The sequence below is a fragment of the Camarhynchus parvulus genome, chromosome 14 (assembly GCF_901933205.1).
Source record: "Camarhynchus parvulus chromosome 14, STF_HiC, whole genome shotgun sequence".
In the NCBI taxonomy this organism is placed as follows: Eukaryota; Metazoa; Chordata; class Aves; order Passeriformes; family Thraupidae; genus Camarhynchus; species Camarhynchus parvulus.
In genome coordinates, this window is record NC_044584.1 from 9,162,155 (window position 1) to 9,186,456 (window position 24,302).

At 42.0% G+C, this 24,302-nt stretch overlaps 2 protein-coding genes across 11 annotated transcripts in view; both read right to left on the reverse strand.

The window, feature by feature from the left end:
* Nucleotides 1-647: 647 nt before the first annotated feature.
* Nucleotides 648-12,523, reverse strand: GET4 (guided entry of tail-anchored proteins factor 4). Its single transcript, XM_030957801.1, has 9 exons — nucleotides 12,308-12,523; nucleotides 8,054-8,132; nucleotides 7,565-7,646; nucleotides 7,120-7,269; nucleotides 5,374-5,512; nucleotides 3,465-3,605; nucleotides 3,305-3,380; nucleotides 3,071-3,143; nucleotides 648-2,016 (listed from the first exon to the last, which is right to left on the reverse strand). The coding sequence occupies exons 1-9, from the start codon at nucleotides 12,463-12,465 to the stop codon at nucleotides 1,928-1,930; spliced, it is 987 nt and encodes a 328-aa protein (XP_030813661.1). The 5' UTR covers nucleotides 12,466-12,523; the 3' UTR covers nucleotides 648-1,927.
* A 562-nt stretch (nucleotides 12,524-13,085) lies between these two features.
* SUN1 (Sad1 and UNC84 domain containing 1) overlaps nucleotides 13,086-24,302 on the reverse strand; it is a 33,368-nt gene continuing 22,151 nt past the window's right edge. For all 10 annotated transcript variants that reach the window (XM_030957808.1, XM_030957804.1, XM_030957811.1 and 7 more), the window contains 14 exons: nucleotides 23,315-23,413; nucleotides 22,592-22,685; nucleotides 22,418-22,476; nucleotides 21,147-21,292; nucleotides 20,772-20,996; nucleotides 20,183-20,269; nucleotides 19,763-19,806; nucleotides 18,723-18,858; nucleotides 17,918-18,172; nucleotides 17,300-17,384; nucleotides 16,779-16,894; nucleotides 16,129-16,296; nucleotides 15,221-15,313; nucleotides 13,086-14,799 (listed from right to left, as the gene is read on the reverse strand). In XM_030957808.1, the coding sequence (XP_030813668.1) occupies nucleotides 14,686-14,799; nucleotides 15,221-15,313; nucleotides 16,129-16,296; nucleotides 16,779-16,894; nucleotides 17,300-17,384; nucleotides 17,918-18,172; nucleotides 18,723-18,858; nucleotides 19,763-19,806; nucleotides 20,183-20,269; nucleotides 20,772-20,996; nucleotides 21,147-21,292; nucleotides 22,418-22,476; nucleotides 22,592-22,685; nucleotides 23,315-23,413 (1,721 nt within the window). In that variant the 3' untranslated portion in view covers nucleotides 13,086-14,685. The remainder of the gene's footprint in view (nucleotides 14,800-15,220; nucleotides 15,314-16,128; nucleotides 16,297-16,778; nucleotides 16,895-17,299; nucleotides 17,385-17,917; nucleotides 18,173-18,722; nucleotides 18,859-19,762; nucleotides 19,807-20,182; nucleotides 20,270-20,771; nucleotides 20,997-21,146; nucleotides 21,293-22,417; nucleotides 22,477-22,591; nucleotides 22,686-23,314; nucleotides 23,414-24,302) is intronic.

A 24,302-nucleotide genomic window follows, 5' to 3' on the forward strand; every position in this document is an offset into this window, starting at 1 on the left:
ATAAATTATATGTAATACAAGTATATAATTATTATCTACACAAAAGGCTGTTTATATGTGTGTGTACATACATGTATTTTAAATTCCTAGGTATATATTTTATACACACACACACACATAAATTCTGTATATACTGTTGTAATTATTGAATATACATTTTTGTATATCCACCTATAGGTGCCCCAGCCCTGGAGCACTGCCCTCCTGTCAGGGCTGGGGGTTTGGGGTCAGGGCACATGCAGAGCTCACAGTGGGGGCTGCTGGAGGCTGCAGACAGAGCTGAAGCAAAAACCTCACATTGGGTCACATACACAGGACACATCAGGGGACATGAGCTGTATGCCTGTGGACACCTCACGCTGCCTGAGAGGCACACTCCTGGCAGCCAAAGCAATGAAATGCTGTGGTTCTAAACCTCTGCTGCCATCCCAGATCATTTATTAAATGTCTACAGCACCAGCCCGGAGAGGGAGCTCTTCCCTTAACCTGCTGCACAGCAAAGCAAGCTCCATCTGCTCCAGATATTCAATACCCTGAGAGAATTTACACCTTTACTGCACAGAGGTGAAGTGAAGCACCGAGGGCTTGATGATCCAGAGTGAAATGCATAGTGAAAAAAAATAGCAAGGAATGCAGAGCTCTGCTTGGGAAACTCTTAGAAAGCAGCAGTATCGCACATCCTGGTATAAAGTGTTTATTTGAGACTTCACAATTAACACAAAGTCTTCCTGTCAATGCCTTTTTTTTTCATACAGTCAATAAATTTGTATTAATCCCTCCCCCATGCATGATTGCTGTTTATTAATCTAAGCCTTTTTATTTTCATCGTGAAAAAATAAAGTGTTTCCCCACGCTTTCAGCTGTTCCCTGTACCAGACTGTGCTGCATTACAGAGGAGATGGAGAATGGCTATGCCTACTGCTGGGGGTGAAGTTACTCCATTATTTATTGATTTATTCTTTTTTTTAACAGAAAGTGTTAAATGAATCAATCACCCAAGAAAAATAAATATATCATAAAGAACCAGAAGCTCTGCAGTATCCCTTTTCCTTGCCATCCAGCCCAGTTCAAGCACGTACCCTTCTACGGCACACTGCTCTGCTCACAGCAATGCTGCCGCCTGCACGTACAGCTGGGAACTTACACTGGCAAAATCTCTTCCAAAGTACAGCCACAAGCCACAGGACTTATTTTAGATGCCAAATTTTTATACCTAGGCAAGAGAGATCCAGCTGGAAGCCAATTAGCTGCATTCCACTGCTGGGCTTTTACTCAAGAGCTATTCAACCTTGTGCTTTTCAGGAAGTATCGGCTAAACACACGCGTGGGCTCAGCCAGAGCCTGGCCTTGGGGAGAGGGGCAGGCAGTATGAAGGGTGTGCATGTTACTCATGGCAGTGGAAGCAAGTTCTTGTATCAATGTCTCTTGGATGTGCATCTCAAATTATGCTGCTCGTCTCGTCTCGCAGTACTTTTGGCACCAGCCTCACAAATCAATTATTCAATTGCTCCCCCTGCCTTTCGAGATCTTCCTTGGAAGAGGGCAGAGGGCAAGGAGGCTTTCTCAGAACACAGATGGTATTGGGTAGGCTGTGAAGGAGAAGCCCCATGTTTATGCTTTATTAAAGACTGTGCAAAAGGGAATACTGCATCAGAAACCGCAGACTATGTTTAATCAGTCCCAGCCGCTGGATCGGAAACCCACTAACAACCGCTCCGATATTGGTTCGTTTGGCTACTTTTTGTTGGTTTCTTTTTTTTTTTACATAAATAATATAGACCGACAGTATAAACATTTCAGCAACCATTTCTAAAAGACCAGAGGAGCCCTTTTAGGAGCCAAGAAACAACTGCAGGATTCAAATTCCAAAAGTGTCTTTGGAGTCATCGAATCATCAGATTTACACGGCACCCAATGACAACAACATTCAGTCGAGCTCGATAGGACTGCTGTCTTCCTGACCATCTTCTGTGTCATCATCTTCCCCAGTTCCCATCAGACTGTTTAAAAGATTTCCTAGAATAAAATATAGAACAGTCAAAATCGTTAGTTTTACAGTCTCATCTCAAAAACTTTTAAAGAATCTTCCATCCTGCTACAGTACAGACTTCTGTAACAAAAAAAAACCCCAAGAGTTTTGAAGTAGAAGAGTCTCACCAAGGCATTAGTAATCCCACACTGGTTTCCATTATGAATATTGATTTGGGAAGCTGTATACTCTTAGCTGTACACTGATACTGTTCCTTCTCTAAGAATACACTTGAAAAACCCAAAGTCACATATTTATGTGCTACAGTTGTGCCCTCAGAGGGGAAAAAAACCCAACCAAAAGAGGAAAAACACACCTCCAGCAGTGAAACTCTCAAAAAGCAGCCACAATCTGCATCATGGTGTAAAAAAAATTGTCTGAAACTCAGAGGCATCAATTTAAAGATGCCTGAATTGCTGAAAAGCAAATTACAGATGGTAAAAACATGATGTTCATATTTTTCATCAGGCTTTGGGTATCAGTGAATTGACGTTTGTAGGTAAAGCTTCAAGTCACTTTACAAAGAAGCTTAGTTCTCAGGGAAAACATTAATTTTATGCACATTTTATTCAAGAGCCAGGAAATGAGAGCTGAATTTCTCTATTCCATTTCAGTCCTTGTAGAAGGGCAGCATTAACTTCAGAACTTCCTCTTTGGACACATTCATGTTGTATCAGTACTGATTAGATCTCTACCAAACCCCCATACTTGGTTTAAGAAAAATCAGTCACTGAACTCTGAGGAAATTAAGCTTTAACACCAGTAAGATGCTTCTTTACATTAGGAAGCTATACCATAATGTCAGAAATTAACCATAAGAGTCTTTTTACTGCTTCTCCCTTTCTCAGTGATGAAAAGTCTACAAGCTCCCCCAAACCACTTTCACATGCAACCCATTCATTTTGTCTTCTACAGCAGGGGCTGTTCCTACAGGCTATGAAAAGAATTATAAATTGCCTAGAACAGATTATCTGTTTCCAACACAGGTGTTTTATCCAGGTCACTGATCAAAGCCTGGAGGTAGCTCCAAGCAGAGCTTACCTAGCAATCCCCCGTAGGACGAGGTCTGCTTGGGCGGAACTCCGAAGAAAAGCTGTCCTATTCTATCTAGGTACTGCAGGGACACAAGGTGAAAAAAAAGTCAATTATTTCATTTACTATGGGCAGAAGTCACCCAGGCAAGATAAATCACCAGCTCTTTTCTACAAAGCTGGAGACAATTAGCCATTATTTCACTTCCTTGAGTGAGTTAAATCCTGTTTATGAGTAACTCACCTCATTATACATGGGGTCTCTTTTCAGCGAAGGTTGATACTGTTCACACAATACTGTAAATACTGTTAGTTTTCCTCTAGAAAGGAAACAACCACAAATGTAATCTCAGTTAACAACTGAAAAGGAAACCAAGAAGGACATGACAGAAATCAGACTGTACCCATCAACTGCCAACAACAGAAACCAGATGAAGTTTAGCAGTGGTTGCACAAAGGGTGGACCCTTCTCTATCGAAGGATGTTTCTGTGTGTATGTCGTAAAAACAACTGAGGCGCTGGTCTTATTTTTTAAGCAGAGAAATCTGAAAAAGGAAAGAGAATGGGGCAAGTTAAAAACAAAGGGTAGAGAAATGGTTTCACCACAGAGAAAGGGAAGCCAAATCTACTTCACTTGTGCATAGAGGCCATGTCAGGCTTGAACTGATGGCAAAACAAAACCGTTAGAGATGGCCATCTTTGGGGATGGTTTGGCCATCAGCTGAGGAAGGGGAAAATCACTACTAGAACCCACTGTGGAATAGGCAGGTTGGGAGGGAAAACAGACATTAAATATTTATAGAATGAGTTCAACCAGGATCTAAGCAGATTGTACAGGATAGTTACTAAAAGAGAGCATCAATTTGCAAAATGTGGAAAGACTGGCTACCCTGTAATTCACATGAAAATGATATTGCATCTACTGGTCCAGGATTTACTATGCTGAGTTAAAAAGAATTAAAGACCCATTCATCCCCAAACCCTTCTCCTTTTAGTATGTATCTGTCAGTATTTGTTGACTCTGTCATTCTACTCCACCTCAACATAATGTGGCATCAGGACCACTAATAGCTTGACACACATGCCTAAAAATCTCATAATAAAGCTGTACTTCGAGCTCCCAGACCATTTGTCCCCAACAGATCGATCCCTCAAACAGATCAAATCCTTGTTCAGGTCCAATTAATTTAACTGGCAATCTCTGCAAGTCCCATTGGCCTGACAGGCCTTTATCTGGGACAAATGCTGTCAGCAAGCACTAGGAAGGCTGCCACAAGCCATGTCATTTTTGATGGCAGGCTGGCCTCTAATTCTGCACCCTCACATGTGCAAGGGCTTGGGGCTGTTTTGCCTCACTGACAGCAAGGAACTGCAATTATTTTCATTAGAGAATAAATGACCATGCAAGAGGATTTAACACAGTATTTGACACATAAGCCAGTAAAGGATGCAGTAGAAGTCCTGTAAAAACACTGAAAAAATAATCTGTTAACTTCTTCACAGAATTTCTCCCCATAAAATTGTTTGAGTCCTGCACATATTGGATTTCCATAAAGGATTTGCTATTGCTCAAAATCACAGCAATCTATAGCAACCAGCTATGGAAAGCAGGACAAATCTGACATGACAGCTCACTGCTGCCAAAAGAGACAAACTTGCTCTCACCTCCTCCCTCTCCCCCAACACCTACTCTCTCCCTGACTCCCTGCCACACAGTCCTGTCTCCACCTCCTCCTCAGACTCCTCCATGAGCTGCCTTCCCTGCCTGAAGAAAGCCATCAGCTGATTGAACACTGTAAAATTGGCTTTGTCAACCTGCATTCTACATGAGCTCTGCAAAAGCACACAATAGCTTGCATTCCCACCTCCTACAAAATAAATGCCAAAAATGAGAGCCAGCAGCAACTCTGTCAAGGCAAGAACCATCCTCACAGACCAGGATGACCATGACAAGTTGCCTCTTAGGACCTGAGTGAGAGCAACTTCTGTGCTAAATACAGGGCCTGCTTGAGTCCAGTATTTGTAAGAACATATAGATAAGCCCTAACTAGACATAAAGTGGTGTTAATAAAGCTAAGAATTGTGCTTTCAGGGTTCAGGCAATTAACACAATTTCAGGTCTTGACCTTAATACATTATTTTACTTTTTTCTCCCCAGTCTGACAAATTCAACACATTGGTTTTCAGACAGTTTTCTCCCGTAGCTCTGGCCAGTTTCACAGTTTCTTTTGCAAAGGCTGTGTGGTTAAATTAGATTGGTCCCACACATAATGTCATGTCAGCAGAATGCTTCAGAAGAAGTTTAACACCTACTGTAGTACTGCCTGAGCTACAAACATGTCCACCTCACTGCGGTAGCCGCGGGACGAGGAGTATTCCACCAGCATATTTGCACAGCCCTCACCATCTGTCGAGTGCAAGAAGTGATACCGAGATTCACTATAGTTTTGCTCTAGAAAAAGAAAAAGGAAAAGGCTTTTAAGAGATCAGTTCTGTTAACTTGAACATAAAAATAAATTTATTAGGCTTGCACTTTATTAGCTGGTAAAAGAATAAGAGTTACAGGTGTGGTATATAAACAAGACAGCTGGTAAAAAGTCTGTGAGTTACAGATAATTTATAAAGGGAGATAATAATAAATTTTACTCTAAGTACATTTGAACAACTGCTATTAAATACAGTTTACTCAATTACAGCTACTGCTGGCTTGAACTTTGGTTGTATCATTTTGTCTAAGTGAATGCTGACACTTAATGTGCTAACACCAGTGTTTAGGACAAGAATGAAGAAATTCCATATTACACCAAGTGCACTAAGAAATCCAACAGCACCTTCAGCATCCTTTTTTTATTTCCTATTTTTAGCTTAGCCCACTCTTGCTACCAAAACTAAAATCACTTCCATATGCTGAATAGAACAGCAATTATACAGGAAAAATGGTGTAAGAAATGGCAATGATTTGTTAGAACCTGAGGCAAAGGATTGTGTAAAATCACAGTAGTAACAAAATTGGATATAGCTGCTAATATTTTGAATTTGAAAGCATTGTTTTAAAAATCTGAGCCTTTTGTGATGAAACTCAAAAAGCTACAGACTAAGAAAATGTAGGCATTTTGCTCTTCAAGAGAACAGCGAGCAGGCGGCTGCAAAATGGGGACTTTTAGTTTCAGAATGCAACTGTTTCTTATCCTAACTGTAGCAGCCTCTAACTTGAATGCAGTGAGAAGAATCCTCCCTTTTCTGGCTGGCAGCAGCCATCAGGCTAACATAAATCCCAGGAGAGCAGCTAGGGAATTGCCTATGGCACACAGAGAGGCTGCAGCACTGACCATTATTGGGTCAGGGTTGTTACATGAAACCACTGTCATCACTTGGCAGCTACTGAAAAATGTAAAATAAACAATCATCTTGCACAGTTATCCATGAGAAACCACAGAAAAAAATGGCATGTATTCAAGTGTTCTCAATCACCTTTGCTATGTTTTGAACACAAGACTGTAAATACTGGCTATCATCCACAAGTACAATAATTATTTAGAGCATTTTGTGTTTTTCTTGCATCCCATCACAAGTGATAAAATGGCTCATAAATCAAAGGCAACAGCATTCATTCTGAAACAACCCTGCTGGCCAACTTCTCAAAAAGTACTTAATTACAGTCCAAAGACTGTTTTGGATGCCAGGTGATGTTTTTCAATCTTTGTCATCTTTATCCAGGATTTAAAAACAAAAATACTTGCCAACAGAACATCTTTGCTCCCCAGCAATTTTCCTCCTAATGACACAATCAAACTACCTCAATGTCTAAAGGATCAATCTGCCTTTTACAGAGAGCCTCTCAGCAGTTGTGTTTTGGATTCTGCACTAATATAGAGCTATAGACCTTTTTTTTCTGTAACATTAGGAAGACATTAATGCAAAAATCAGATAATAGCAGAACTCAATCAATCATTTCCATGTCAGCTTCTTTAGATTATTGCCAAAGCAGATCTCTTATAACAGCTTGCTTTCAACATTTTCAAAGGAAAACACAGAAAAGCCAGTTGCTTTTTCTCTTACCTTTCCACAGGGTAATAGCTAGTAACTGGTGTAGTTTTGGATGTCCAAGTTTTCCTGATCCCCCACTGGACCATTTTAGTGCTCTGGATACGAAAGCCACTCTCTCAGGAGAATTTGGATCCATTAAACTAAACAATTTAGCCAAGTTTTCTAGAAGCAACAAGATTGAAAAATACTCAGCATTAAGAAAAATAAGATGATCTACTGTTTCTAATGCAGCTCTTTAGGACAGGCAGCAGTGTAAGTTCCAAGCATGCCCACAGAGTCATCAGGAACCCACAATTCTCTAACAAAGTTTCCCCCAGACCACTCCTATGGGGAAGGTAACCCTTAGCCATGTGGGAAGGCATCCAAAAAGGATTGCAGCTTTCAAGACTATTAACAAATCACTGTGAAGGGAAAGTACAACTAAATGCCACCAAACCAAGAGCAGAGGTCACCTCACCTAAAAGGTCTTCTGCTACTTTTGCATCCGACTTCTCCAAAGACTCCAACACCAGCATGGACAGATCAGCAGCACTGTTTTGCTACAAAACAGACACATACTGGCAGTGATGAATGTATCAGGGCATAAAAAGAAACATCAACCAGAATTTTGGCAGCAGCAGCTTTAATGCTTTTATCAACAGCTAGGGCACAATATCAAGTCTCAGCCTTCCTGATAAAAAAATTATAGTAATTTGATGGCATCAAAGAGAAGCCTCCAGGAAAGCAGAACACAGGCATTGTTTGGATGTTCACAAACACTACTGCTGCATGTTCCAGCTTGGCATAATCCTTCTTTGTGGAGAAAGGCTCAACAAAGAGATAAAACAAAAGATTACAAAGCAATTACCCCAAATATTTACCACTGGGAACTCACCATTCATTTCTCGAAATCTTGGGAGTAACAATTCCCTGCCCTCAAGCCACACACACAAAACCAGTGACTTACCTGGTTATGACTGAAGAACAGTAAAGCCCCTGAATACATTAGTTCTCTTGCTTCTGCATGTTTTCCTTGTGACATATACCTGAAAAAAATACCAAAGCCAGGATAAAAATTACCACTAAGTTAGTTTTGTATGCTTAAAGTTACTTATATCTAAAGGATTAAAAGATGGCTAAAATTTAAAATCATGACAACAAGGGATTTATTTTGAAATCAGGTTAGTTTCAATAATGATGTAGCTTGAACTGCAAGTTGCAATTTTCTTCTTTAGACCTGATAGAATAAAACTAAGAATATAAGAATGAAAATGGAGAGAGCTACAAATATGTTTGGGGCTGGAACAAGAAAAGGGAATGAGCCCAAGACTTAAACTGAGCAAAATGTACTGAGCCTCTATCAAAGCCATCCCAGTGCAACAACTTTTGGAATACCTCCTGGAGAGCTCCCTGACCTTTCCACTGGTCCAAGTCTCTCTGACCACAACAACTCTGCCAGGGGACATCAGTCTGTCCTGGCCCTCTGTGAACCAAAGGAGCTCATCTCTCATGGGTTTGAGAGTAAGATAAGCACAGCCAGCAAGATTCACTATGCAACACTTCAAAAGATACAAAATAGAATGCTTCAAAACACACCTTCCACCTTTCTCACTTAAGAGTTAACGAAGAAATGAGGAATTAAAGAATTTGCTCCCAGTGGTTACCTCAGGACTTCTTACCACAGAGTTGTGATTGCAGCCTCCTGCACATCATCACTGTCAGTAACTACAGCTCTTGGAGAGCTCCAGCTTATAAACACAGCATTTCCCATAAAAGCAGTTTAGGTGTGGCAGAGTTTCCAAATTCCATTTCTCTCAACTGCTACTCAAAAAGCCTGTGCTCTCAGTAGCTGATTTGTTCATATCACAGAGGTAAGTGTCAGCTCTACCCTGCTGCTTTGGCACCTGCACTTTGGTTTGTCCTCTGACACACCTGGCTGGGCTGTGTCCCTGTCACCCCTTTCTGTTCCTGGGGCTCAGGGCTCTGCTCCTGGAGGGCCCCTCAGGCTGTTCCAAAGCCCAAGAGTGCCCGTGGGGTAACAGAGGGGTTGGTGGTTCTGGGAGTGGTGGGACAGCAGGACAGTGTGGCCATGGGGTCACACCAACCAAAGGGACAACCAGAGCATCCCAAACCTCTCGTGCTGTGCCCCAGATTCCTGTCACATGTGTCCCCTACTGGTAACATCACACAGACAACAAACAAGAGAGGAAACACTCCTTCCATCCTGCTCATCAACTCTGAGAAACACCAAGGTCTTTTATCCAAAACAGAGCTGAAATAATGGAAGGCACAATGGTAGTGTTTTGGAATAATTCTCAACAACTCAGATCTGCAATCACCATGGTAAATGTGAGTCAAATGAACCCACAGCTCCAACGTTTTTATAGTTGGGCTCCCATCCAGGTTTACTTCTAGGAGTTGGACTCAGCATGGATCCACTTCCACAAGTTCTACTTCCAGTAGATTCACAATGCTATATGGAAGCTCCTAATATAAGAATTATTACACACAATACTAAAAGCTGCTGAAAACAATTTTACTATATAAAACACATTTTAAAGAGCTGAGGTTTTTCAAAGAACTTTTATCAGAAAACTTGTTTAATAAAAATAAATATTGATGACATTTCTCTAAATGGTGTTTAAAACAACAGAAGTCTTGGAACACATTATTTACACCAGAAAAATGACCTACAAGTATCAGGGAAATAGAAATGGATGGAACAAGAATATTACACTTTGAGGAGTGACTCAGTTACCAAATCATGAAGAGAGAAGAGCTCAGCCCAGCCTGGGGAATAGCAAACACCACCAGCTCAGGTGTGTCTGGGGGAGCTCAGGGTTAGGCAGGAACAGCAGTTTTCCACCTGCTCTGTGGATCACAGAGGGATAATAACTCTGCAGGAGGCAGGCTTATGGTAATCTTTCCTCCTCCACCCTAAAATACAGCTCAGTGCATGAAACTGAGTCAGGATTTCAAGCTTACCCTCTGACAGATGAGACAAATGTTTCACAGGCCTGTGTGTTTAAAGGGAATAAGCACTGGCTAACCCAATCACAGTTCCAGAGCTCAGGTCACCCCAATCAGCATTAATGTGTCTATAAATAAAAATGCTGATTTTTATCACATTTTACAGAGGATTGACAAGACTACCCAGCCATGCAAATGTCACCCTTTCATTTAACTGAACACATCCTTGCACTTGTATTTAAAATGGAAAAGGCAGGATCTTTGATTCCAAATTAATTCAGGGAGGCTTCAGTATGTGAGTTAATACATCCAGAAGACTGGAGGAGAAGTGACCTCCTGAGCCAAGACTTCTCACACCACTGCAGACACCACACTACATAATCCCTACCATAAAATAGGCCAGGCTTTGTCTTAAATTTAGATTTATTCTCAAATACAATTTAAGTCTTAAGGCTTGGATGGTGCCTGGCTGATCCCATCAGAGGGGTTAGGGAAGAACAAACTGATTTAATGTGATGGTGCTGGGACACAGGGCAGGGCAGGGCAGACTGGCTGATGTATGCTGGGAGCAGGATTATGAACCAAGGACTTTCCTCCCCACTTTCTTCCATGACTGCAATTTTTCTGTGCTTACTCATAGGCCTGTTCTCATCCTAACACAGGTGAGGGCTGAGGATAGGGGACATAAGACACAGGACAGGGAGGGTGATGTCCAGTTTTGGACCTCTCACTTAAAAAAGCAAAACACTGAGAGGCTGGAACATGTCCAGAGAAGGGCAGTGGAGCTGGGGAAGAGTCCAGAGCATGAAATGATGAGAGCAGCTGAGGGAGCTGGGGGGACTCAGCTGGGACCCTTCTCTCTACAACATCTGAAAGGAGGTTGGAGCCAGGTGCTCCTCTGCCAGGCAGCCAGTGACAGGATGACAAGAAACAGCTTTAACAGGAGGTTCAGGTCAGACATTGGGAGAAATTTCTTCACAGAAAGGGCAGTCAAGCACTGGAACTGGGCCCAGGGAGGTGGTGGAGTCACATTCCCTAGAAGTGTTCAAGAAACCACCAGATGTGGCACTCAGTGCCGCTGTCCAGCTGACAAGTGATGAAAGCCAAAAGTTGGGCCTGATAACATCAGAGGTCTTTTCCAACCTAATGGATTCTGTGAAGCCAAATTTCCATCCTGTCCTCTCCCAGCAGAACCACAAGTAAACAAAGCTGGGACCAGCTGAGGAAGCCCCTAGAACAAACACTTCTTCTGGGCTCCTGCAAGCAAGGGTCTCCACGTTAAAATCTGATGAGAGAAAGGGTGACCCCTGCAAATTGCAGTGGACCTGAAAAATGAAGCCTAAAAATGCTTTGCAATAAAAACAATCTCCTTATGACAAAAGAGGCAGTAGTAGCATTTCTGAATAAAAGCCCAGCCCTGTTCTACTTAGTCACTGTCACGTACACAAATACTACACCAAGTGGAATTTATTCCAAAAAGCTCCTCCGAGCCGGCGATTCTGGCCACCCTGAGAGCTGCCCCTTTCCGAGCGAGGCCCCAGGGCGACCGTGCCGTGAAACAAAGTAACCCCGTGTCCCTGCTGAGCAACATCCAACCTTCAAACCCTGAAACCCGCAGCGCAGCCAGCCGACACTCACACGGAGCCGGCGGAGCTGCGCAGGGCTCGGCTCCAGGACGGCCCCGGGACACGGGGCGAGCCCGGACCCGAGCGCCAGGGGACACCCGGGGAGACACCCCCGGCCCACCCCGCTGGCCGGGTGGCCTCACTCGGCCTGGCCGGAACGTGGGGCCACCGAGAGGCGTTGGGGGACGGAGGCCGAAACTCCGCTCTGCCCGTGACCTGCGGGCAGCGTGACGCCGGCGCCTCACCGGACAGTGCCCGGGCCGGCAGGGCGCGGACGGGCCGGGGTCGGGGCTGGCCTCCAAAGGCCGGCGAGCAGCGGCTCCCCCGCCGCCCCGAGCCGCTGACGGAGCCGGCGGGGCCGAGGGCGGTGACGCGGCCGAACCGGGCCGAGCCTGGGGCCGCCGCTCCCCGGCCCGGCCCGGGCCCCGCTTGGGCCGGCGCCGCGCGCCCGCCCCACCCCGCCCCCCCGCGGGCCAATCAGGGAGCGGGACGCGGAGATGGACAGGTGCGGCGGCCAATGGGGAGCGGCCGTGGGCGCGGCGGGCGGCAGCGGAGCAGAGTGCGTGGGAAGACTCTGGAAGGCCGGGCGGGGGAGGGGCGGCGCGGCGGGCCCGGCGCGGCCCTACCTGAAGAACAGCGTCCGGTACATCTGGTGCGCCTCGTAGTAGTCACCCTTCTCGACGCTGGCGCGCAGCTTGCCCTCCACGCGCTGCACGCCGCCGCGGTTCCTGCCGCCGCCGCCTTTCGCGGCTTCCTGCTCCGCCGCCATGATCGCCGCCGCCATCAGCGCGGAGGACGGGGAGGGGAGGTGGGAGCCAGGCGCATGCGCACGCAGCGCCGGCGCCCCGCTGCCCGGCTTCCGCCCGCTCGGACGGCGGCCCGCGAGGCTCAGCCCGCGCGGCTGCGCGCGGAGTCCCGAGCGGTAACGGCGGCTGAGAACGGCGTGAAGGGAACCCCGGGACTCGAGGCGGGCACGCCCGGACCTGGAGCCACGACAGCGCAGGAAAACCGCAGATAACTTTAAAAAGTTATAAAAACCAAGGAACGGCGGATGGAGCGCGGGCAGTGAGCCTGGCTAAGGAGTGCTGTGGCGCAGGGATCAGGCAAGGCTGAGGGCACAGGAGCTAAACCAACTCCTCTCCCTCACACAGCTGGAAGGGATCCAGCACCCACCCAAATGTGCTTTTTCCCCAGGCCCCACCAGGCACAGGCTGCTCCTGGGGCCACCCCTCACGGCTTTGTGCCCCTGCCCGTGCCCGTGCCCCTTGTAAAAACTTCCATGAAATCTCCCAACCCCGCCCCAGCTCCGAGCATTGGAATCACAATCTTTCCTCACTTATTTAAGCAACTGATTAAAAAAAAAAGAAAAGAGGCTTTATTTCTTGTTTCAAGTATTACATGCACTTTCAAAAATTAAAACTCTTTATTTAAACATCTCAATAGCATCTTGTCAGTTTGGAGGCAGCAAAGAATAACAGACATTTCGAAAAGCATTTACAAAAATACATTGCACAAAGTCCTATCTTGCTTTTTTAAAAATAAGTTAGTGTTATTCAAAATATTCCCCCCCAGCTACCTAATTTCAATTTATACAGGATAATTCTAATTTTAAATATGTAACCTATAATATGAAAACACCTGTACATGTCTCATCTACTCCTCTGCGTAGGCCATAGGTTCTGTCTCTAGGTCGAGTGAAAAACAGTTCTTCACATGGAGACTTTTTGTATTTCAAACATTCGAGGACTGTTGTGCAACATACATAACTCAATTCAGAAAACCAGTCAGCAGGTCCATGTGTAACAGTTCTGTGTAACTACAAAACGCACTAGAACAGCAAGATAAAAAATTCTGCAAACAAGTGAATTTCGGGAATCTTTTCCAAAAAGGATCTTCAAAGCAGCAAGGCTAAGGGGGGCAACAAGCAGTTTCACCTTGTTCTATGTGAAAATGTTGTTTTCAAGAGCAACTCTACTCATCTGGTACCAAACTAAGGCTTGTGGGGAGGATCAGGAATGCCCGTGTTTGCACACAGCAGCGCTGAGCTCGAGTCCCTCTGGTAACTGTGACGCCGCGAGAATTGCTTCAGGCTTGTTTTCCACACACCGAATTCTCACAGTACAAATGGAGAATAACAATCAACCAGTCTAAGGAAATCTTGTCCCACTTTGGACAAACTAAGGTAGTGCAGCTGCTGTACAGCAGTGTTTACTGAGCAATTCAGCAGGCTTATCAGCTCCGAGCCAGTCAGTCAGTACATCAAGGTCGATGTGGGATTGACACTAAAAAAAGAACAAACTGGCCAAGTTGCCATGGTAAAAACCCTTAAAATAACTTTAAGTAACTGAAGTTATCCCTGACTTTTAGAGCAATTCACGGCCACAAATTACAGTAAAGCATTCTCAGTCGCTGGTGTTGAAACTGGTTTTGGTTGTGTTAGCTTTCCCTGACAGTAGTATTTATTATATTCAACATGTAGCAAAGAAGCCCTTTTGGATCCACCAAAAAGGTTAAAACCAACTGTCAACTGAAGGACACCTTTAGCCACAGTCAGTGTTCAAAATGTACCACAGTTTTTGGCTTATGGTGCCAAGCTAGCAAAAGTATGCAGTTAAGTCCTGGATTAAAAAAGAACAGATTCCTAGTTGCAGAAAGTGTGGTTTATTCTTTTTAAAAAAACCTATACATTCATTTGTAATAAAACGTGTGTCACCTGTTTGTCAACTGGGCTTTATGAACCAGAGCTGTTTGCATGCATTATTTCTCTCAGCATGGACACAGAAATATGAAGCAAACTGGCAATTACAAGCTGAGCCTTAGAGTAAATTAAAATTGGGGTTTATACATTTCTGCTGACAGTCTTCTGCCTTTATCAGAGGATCAATAGTTCTGCAGTGTGCATCTTGCATCCTCGTCCTTTACAGATTCCAGTGTTGTAGGCTTCCCAGTATATACAGATTAGGAACAAAATGTACAAAGCAGCCACCCCCAGCTGTAGTGTGGATTACTGGGCAGGTTTCCCGTGCACTCTGAACCGATAAAGGCAGGTGTACTCCACATGGCCCCAGTTAGAGAAAATCCTCAGCTCCACTATTTGGAATGCGTCTTCATTTTTCTCCTGGAGAAGGGAAAAGCAAACACACAAATCAGTGTCAGGGTTCTGGCACAAACAGCTGCAACTGAAGCTTTCTTAGTTATTAATGACTATTGGTACTTGCAGGAACCTAAGCTATGCCTTGGGAATTTTCTGTTCCTTTGAGAACCTCCCTTGCCTTACAATTATTTGAAAGTCTGAAGCAGCATGGAACACTCTCCCCATGTTTAGCAACTTTCCTCCATCTGTGTCCATATAGCAACAAGCCTTCCTCCCCTCTCATCTATTCAGGCCATGGGTTTGAGGCACAGGTAGATTCTACCTCAGCTTCTACAGTGCCCACATGAGAACAAGGCCTTTTCCCTTCACTGCTCTTTGCACACAAGTGTAGAAAATAAAAAAGTAGCTTTCTCCTGACACTTTAAATCTTATAATCCAGATTTACCATCACTGGAAACATCTGCAGTGGTTCTCCATCTTGATCATAGACATACTCTCCTAGAAGTTTGCCTTCTTCTTGATATTCATCATCCAGACCCTGTAACAACAGCATAAGGATTTTTTCTTCCATCAAATTTCCAATCAAACCCAAACTAGAAGCATGCCTACACAGAGCATCAAGAGACAGCACTTGAAGGTCTAAGAAGCCAGGATCACAATGTTTCCCATTGTAATTTAAAGTTCAAGCACAGCTCTGTATTCCTGCCCTGTAAATAGCTGTGCTGTTTACATGTTTTCATGGTCAAACCCTTTAATTTTCATGGCTAAACCCTTATCACAGTGTACAATATAAACTGTTCAGGACAAACAGTGAGAGAACACCAAGGCTGAAGTCAAGATTCAGATGCTTGCAGGTGACTCTTTAAGCATTTAGAAAAACCTGACAAAAAGTTCTCAGATATCATAACTGCTCTCTGATATACCCTGTGGTCTGTTCTGTTCTGAAATCCTGCCTACACAACTGTGGTGCTGGGGAAAATGTACTAAAAAAATTATTTAAGGCACATCACAGTTAAGGTGCAGAGACAAAATGGGAGGGATAGTGGGTGGAGAGAGGAAGAATAGGAAGGAGGATGAAACAAAATGTATGAAAAAAATAGATCAAATAAAAAAACATCATCTCCCTCCAGAAGTGTTTACTACTGTATAGAGCAAGAGTAAATAGCTCACCCAAAATTAGTTGCAACATTTGTTATTCATAATTTCAAAGCTCACAAATAAAAACAATTTTTAAGAGCAATGAGTTAAACAATTTATCATCTTAGCTGTCCTTCCTCAAGTTACTCGCCTCCAAGGTATGTAACACAAATATTCTGTGTTCAGACATCAACTCAAAATCAGAGACAGACTTACATATACTGCAAAATTCCTAGGAGCACTGGTGATATTTCCTGTTGGTGAAAGAGTTTTTGGTATGTGTTCCAATGTAAAGGCAGTTGGATAGATCTTCATGGAAAGTCTCACCACAAGGTAGCCCTGTGATCCTTTGAAAGCCCAGCAGTTCCCTGGATACATGTCCGGCTGCACACAAGGAAGGTGGAGAGAACAAGATGGGACACAACAATAAAAACAATGTTGTAGTGTTTTCTACTTTATTGCAATAAAGAGTTGTAATGAATTTTGAGTTCTCAGGGACAGTCTTAAACAGTAAGGTGCAGAAATAATCTCCTTGGTGGAACTCTTCAGGAAGGCAGCACACCCACCTGAGCTAACAGAGGTGTTCTGAAGACCTGCCTTGAGATGAGTGCTCAGCAAGAACCCTCCCAGCCCTCCCACTCTGCACAAGCCCAGTGCACCACCCAAGCTCCCTGTGACTCTCAGTTTTGCTAGACTAGGACTTCAGCTGTGCCCAGAGACTGCCAGAAGAATCCCACTCTTAGAAACATAGCTCCAAGTACCTGTGCCCCAATATATTGCAGAGATACACCCAGCACCCAAAGAGCCACCCAAACCACTCCACACAAAATAACATTGCTGCATCTGTTTACTTGGCCTTTAATTACCTGAATCACCACTCTAGGAGACTGAGAGTAGTACCACAGAGGAATTCCAAAGAGGCTAATTAATGCTGTCTTGGTCTCATAGGTTTCAGAACAGCGAGTACTCAGAATGCTGCCACCTCAAAAAAGACACATCAGGTTAGCAGAAATAGAAGTTTTCAAGAAGGAATGAGCAATTAAGACAGATTTATATAAAGCTTAATGAATACCAGATTAAAGATGTTAAGATCTAATAACTTTCTGTGGATACAATGCTTCTATCACATACAATGTTATTTTAAGAACAGGTTAAAGGTTTTTTATTTCTTTCTTATTCAGTTTTAGACATATTGAGAACTATTTTATTCATGTCCATGCACACCTAGGCTGATGTACAGGCCTGTAAACACCATCACAGATTGCAATGATCTGATGATCAGGCAATACACAAAAATGCCCTACTAAGCTTTACTCGTCATTTTAATATTTCTAGTAAATACTACTAAAAGCATGAATAGTCAAATGGTGTTTCCTCTACTATTTACCTCCAGATTCCAAGGCGAAATCCACCATCCCAGTCTTGTCTTGAGAGTAGAGCTTCAGTGCATTATTTACAATAATCTGTGCTTGCTAGAGGTGTACACATACAAGAGAATGGAAAGAAAATATTTTAATAAGATCAAGCAATAAAATAATTGATATTTATCTATTTGTGAAGTTGCAGGCATCTTTTGGAGATGCTGCACTTCATCACAAGTCCTTGAAAGCCTCTGTCAAGACAGAGGTCACTTCTAATAGATGGTTGTCTGCCTTAAAATACAAGTTTATACTGCATCTTGACTGCTGGTTTGTTTCATTTTTAAAATCTGCATTCCCTTCTTCCCAAGACCTTGAGCTGCATTTCTTTGGTGTACTTTTTTCTTGGGAATTCAATTTTCAAGACAGCACACTTTAAAAAAAAACACAAGTGTTGACAACAGGCAACAATCAATGCTGCAAGAATACATTCAAAGAAGCTTTTTTTGCAGTTCTCATTTCAACTGATGTTCCTGACATCTCTTAAAATCATTAACATTTATGTTGACAGTCATGCTCAGCAAAATGCCCATGAAAGAACTCTTACCAGTTTTAGTTGAATTTTTGAGGCATTAAAACTCACTCACCGCTTCTGTGATTCCAGAAATCCCTGCATTAGTCACAGCATTTGTAACTACTTCAGATGTTACTTTTTGGTTTGTTACAGACATATGGAGAGTAATATTTTTGAGGATCTGCAACTCAAGATCCCGCAGCACAGTCTGTAGATCGCTTTTGCTCACAAAATTGGAGGTAAGCCACTGGAGAAGTGATTCAGGCAAGTCTTCTTGTTGATCACCAAAAAGCAATAGCTTGACAGATTCCTTGACCTGGGCATCTACCTAGTGGAAGCCATTAATAATTACAATTATTAGTTTTTATAAATATATATAAAATATACAACAGGTACAATAGTTAGACCTTTATCACAAGTCATTATTTAGGTAAAAGTTGATAATCCCATCTCAGTATTGCTGTATTTTGTTGGCTACATTCCAGTCAGACCTTTTAAAAAAGGCTTCAAAAGAACTTAGGCACGATTTTTTAGAAAGAACTCAGGTAACAAACTTAATTTGCTTTTACATGAGTTTCTTTTACATATTTCCATGGATTAGCAAAATACATCAACAAAGTACTGTGCAGAGAACGGCTACTATGTCATAACTTCCAAGCAAATCCCTGCCATTGCAGAAAACAAGCAATAAACTCCTCTCCAGCAAAGTGTTAGGCACTAGTGGAAAAATTCACAGTAACCCTACATACAACACTGTCATTATTTAAGAATAATACTGCTCCCGTGTTACTGACTGCAGTGCATTTCAAGAAAATTAGTGAACAAAACCAAGTAATATCAAATTTTACTGGGACAGTTAGAGAAGTTGCAGAACCTACTTTTTCATGAATGACATCCATTTTCTCGCAACTCGTCTTCACACTTTCCCCAGATAACAGCTCTGATTTCATAGAAGCCAGCTCTAGTTCTAGCTTTTTAATTTTGGACATAAGTAGACTGTATTGATCATCATCTCTGACAAAAACAAGGAGTCAATTATTAGGAAAGAGTAGTTGGAATCATTCCATCAACTTCCAAAGGTGTGCGAATATACTTGTCTAATACAAAGTGCTCTTCTAGTTCAATTGTTCACCACAATACACACACTGAACTTGCACTTGTAACATACTGTTACTTAAGGCATACTTAGAATTAATATAGTCAAAGTAAAGTATTTTGATGTAATGGAAAAATCCAGCAGTGATGACTTCAGATTATCACCAGGCTGACAAGTTAATAACTCAAACATATACAGATCTGGGGGAATTTAAGGGCTTCTGGCAAACCAGTCAAACCTTGTGTGAGGTTGTCACTGGTTAAAGTGAGTCTCAGGCTACCTCAATCAAACCAGAGTAACTCCAGAGGCAGTGTTGAGTTACAAATAGCCACTCATATATGACCAGTACAGATCAGTGTCCTGTGAATGCTATGGAAAAAGATCTCAACTATCATTCTAAAGCCCTTTTACATTTAATTCTAATTTAAATAGCAATTCAGCAAATAAGCAAAAAAAAGAGACAAAATTTAGAATTGATACAGTTCAAGAATTTAAATACAAAGCTCATCAAAAGCAGTCACTGTATATTTCACTAAGTGATCTGAAGGAAAACTAATGCATTTATAAGATTATGAGAAGTCCCTCATTCTCCTATACTATATAAATAGCTTTCTCTAATGAAAGTGTAGTTGTAGGGTTGCCCCCACACTGGAGTAGGGTCCTGTGCTGATGTTCAGCACCACAGTGGAAATCCAGTACAAGACAGAAGTGCTCTTGCTGACAATACAACCTCGCAGGGTCAGTTAACTGACACAAGATAAGGATCACTGTCAGCTGGCATCAGGAGTGAAAAAGCAAAATGTATTTGAAAAGTGCTTATACCTGACTGATTTTGATTTGGCTAGATCGAACTCCTTCTGGATGTCCTACAAAATACAAAAGTTAAGTTTTAACATATACAAAGAAATTCAAGTGAAAGAAAGAGAAAAAAGAATGTTATATGAAAGTAAATTTTAGCACCATCTGTATGGGACTGCATACACAATTATGTTTGTGCCTCTGTATAACAAGGTTTTATTCCAAATAGAACCTGCCTCAATGATCAGGGGAATAATTTTTAAACTTTGGAATGTAACCCTCTCCAAGAACAGGGAACCAAAATACAAACAAGTTATGAGACTTAGGGAACTGTAATAGCCACAGTAAAGGAAACTGCTGTTTGGAACAGCAAATTTTAAAAAATCAGTATGTTTTATCAACAGGTTACAATTAGAACAAGTCAGCAAAGCTCACTGTCAATACCTTGGATTCAGCTGAGAGTTTTCTAAGAAGTTCTTCCAGCGTCTGGATGCGCAACTCATGTTCTTTGTGTAAAGCCAGGAAATCAGTCTTAAAAAACAGAGAAGAAAAAGGGGGTGTATTTTGTTTTGGAGTACAAATACAATAATTGATATTTTCTGCAAAGTGCACTTTTCATTCTGTTCTGTGAATATTTAAGTGATTTATCCTGCAGGTAGTGTGAGACATTACAGAATCTGTAATAAAGACAGAAGTCTGATTTAGCTGCAGTAGGGGTTATATACAGGAAGTTTACCACAAAATCCCTGCTTTGTCACTAGTCCTTCCTATAGTCTTCTTTATCTGTATAGAAACAGGATCAATCCAGCAGCTTTTCAGCAATGTAGGACTCTACTTTAAGCAACCTGTCTGGAATTAATCCTTTGTCACCAATAACAAAGGAGGAACAAATGCCCACAACTACTCCCTGGCCCTTAGTACCTACTGATTATTTATAGAGCAGATAAAGAATCCTCCAGTCAAATCGCTCACAATCTGCATTTATATAACAGAACAATCTGTATCAGGAAACATCAATAACTGACTGTCTTACCTTTTCCTCCAATTTCATATCTTTAATATATTGACTCATTACGTTTTTTATTAAATTCAATGTTTCACTTCTGTCACTCATTGTGGCAACCTGATCTTGAAGATTCTGGAGCAGGCTCATCACTTTGTTGTATTCTTTGTTTTGGTCATGGCATCTGTCAGACACGAAGGCCATTTGCTTTTCCAGCTCACTTATACGACCAAAGTCAAAGATATTTATGGTATCCTAAAATGTAAAGATAATGCTTTAATGTATAAAATTCAACTTATCTACATTGCTCTTGTGCAACAAGTAGTTATTACAAAATACTGAAGACATGAAAGTTAAGAGATCTTAAAATATATGCAAGTTCTTCCCTAGACTGTTCTCCCTTACCTTTGGAGGTTGCACAGAATGAAAAGAGTCATCTTGTGGTTCAGGAACAGGAACTGAATCATCTGTTCTCTGAATTGTGCCAATTTTTGTCCAGTTCAATGGAGGTAATAATGAAATGAAGCCATTAAGCCCCCAGAACCACAAACCTAAAACAGAAACAAAAAGCAATGTGTGTTCAAAAGAATTCTCCATTCTGACTGCTCATACCTACAAATGGTCTGCTTGGTAGCTGTGAAGGACACACCAAACAAACATCATCACAAGCCAGATTTAAAATTTTTTAATATTCTTAAGTACTTGATTAGAGAACATTCATCAGTCCCACTCACAGAATTGTGAGGCAGGCAACTTGCACTTTCATATATCATGGTACAAGCCTAAACTCATACTACTGCTTCCCAGGCACCTTGGTTGCCTTTGCTGATTAAGACAGGCCACATTTTCTGAAGGCAGATATAAATGCTGCTCTATATCTCCATGGAAAATATGTTGCATGATATACTTACTACATATCACATTGCATAAGAGCTAATAAAAGTTGGAAGAAACTTAGGCTTCCATGGAAATAAAAGAGCATTTCACAACATTACACTTATTTTGGCAATATCTTAGTGGGAAGTAGCAGCATGTTCTACACAGGGTAAATTCTTTCCTTGTCCACCCTTATACAGAGGACTTTAAATCTCCACTGTAATTTTCCAAGAAGCTTCATCTTCTCCACAAAATAGCTGCAAGTTTTTAAGATTCACAAAGACATGATACTGCTTTTCAGAAATGGTCCAGCACTTCTAGTAAATACTTCAATTTGTTTCATTTCAGTTGACAGCTGGCTGAACACTGTCTACTAATCACTCTAAAGTCAGCTGTATCTTAAGCAACTAAAACAGGATCTAGAGCAAAGGAAAGACTTTGGATGAGTTGGTAAAAACTTAACCACACTTCTATGGAGACTGACAAAGGAATCAGTACCCAGCCTACTCCTTCATTGCTACTCCTATGAAAGGAGGTAAAGAAAAAAAGGACTTCAGTGCATTTACTTATTCAACCACTCTTTCTAAAGAGCTCTATGCAATTAAATCAAGGATATTGCTTTTGTGACAAAGGTAAAAGCCTGCTGACTTGTCAGTACCCTGGAAGCCTGAATTACTGCCCTGTTCACAAACTTGCTCTTTTTCAGTTCTGCATCTTCTTCATAAATCAACTCAAAATGCTATTTTGGAGCAGCTGTAGTACACACACTGATTTGTGTTATAAGTGGACAATTGACCTACCTAGTAGAAACAGGAGTGGGATAAGAAACAATAACCACCTGTAGTTCTTTGGAAGGCATCTAGAGAAAGAGAGCACAGTTTACAAGAAAGAACACATTTACCATAATTCATTGATTTATATTACAACTGGGTAAATAACTTGCTCACAAAACAATAATTTCAAAGGATACACACCTTCTTACAAGAAACACCTTGAGCAAAGACATCAGAGTAACAAGTTGATACCACCCAGTTCTAAGCAACCTGAACATGCCAGAAGCTGCCCTCCCTAGAAGACAAAAGGTGGGAGTGTGAAATGTAGTTACTGCAGCACATGTTCAAAGAAACCAAGCAGAGGGACATGCAGCTGTGGCCAGCAAAGCTTTGCAGAGTGGAGAAATGCATGAATAAGGCAATGCGTGCAGCTTACTGACATCTAGATACCACAAGTATGACAGCATTGTACCAACAGCTACTCAACAAGGTCAACAGCCATGCAAAGAGATGAAATGCTCATTTGTTATGGCAATGCTACCTCACTGGAAATTCAGTATCAATGTCTGAGCACAACTTATCACACACTGGAGACCTCAGTATGCTCCAGGAAACACACAGATTAGCAGCAGCAGTTTTTGGTAAGAGGAATACCAATATAGCAATTGACTGCCAAACCAAACACACCCCATTATTCTTGACACCCCATATTCACACACTCATTCCCTCTGGTTAGTCTCCTGTAATGCCTGTGAACAGAAACACACCCTCTCATTAAGCATATTTTGGTCAATAAAGCAGCACATGCATTTCAAGACACAAAAGCATAAGCACAGCTGAATTAGTGCAAGCCCCTGCAGTCCCCTAATTTGCCAAAAGGAACAGGCAATGCACACACACACACACAGAGATTAGAATAGTAACCTGGAGAGAGAATGGCCAGCCAAAGTAGAGACAACACCTTCTGCGACACAAGCCATCCCGTGGCTCCCGCTGTTCGCAACACGTGAAGCACAAAGTAACCTGGATTATAACAAATGAACTCCATGTGGTAACAGACAAAAGTAACCTGAATTATAACAAATGAACTCCATGTGGTAACACACACAAAGGAGCTGCACGTTCTCTTCACTACACACAGTGAAACAGTCAGTCCCCAGCCCATCACATGTTCTGCAGAATTTTAAACTGTACCTTTCAGTAATCTCAAACTTGGTTCTTCACTACTTTAAAGCAAAGCAAGCCACTAATAAATATGAAGTCAAGTAAAACCAAGACAGTTTAGAAACTGAATTCTCATGGACAGAGATAAACAGACTGAACACCACCTGTGCAGTTGGAATATCACTTTTCCAAAATCGAAGTTTATATTTTGTAACAAGTTTATCTAACAATGCCATGCAAAGTGTAGCAGAGAATAGCAAGAGTACTACCACAAAAACAAGCTTTAAGCACATCATTACTTTAAAAGCATCTTATTTGTTCAAAATTATACATCAAGTTCATTATCTGGGTTACTGTGCAGAAGTGAGAACAATTAAAAATTTAAAATTCCAGTGATGTCTAAAAAATATTGATAAATAATAGAAAGTGTTCCCACTTAGAAGTTGCAAGCAGTAAATTTACATTAAGCTGAGTGTTCAGTAAGATAGTTCTGTATCTCTTAAAGAGAACAAAACTACCACCAACCTCCCCATCCAATGGACTATAATAAAATGCTGTAACTTAAAGCCTGCTGAGGCCAACAAATACTATGTCCAAGACTAGGACCAATCTTTCTACAGAACAAACTACACCATATATGTTTAGAAAATAAACCTACATTCTTAGATTAGCAGATATGCCTGGGTTAATCTGAGGGATTATAGATATACCAACCCAATGTTTTGCAAATCATTTAGGTGACTGAAGT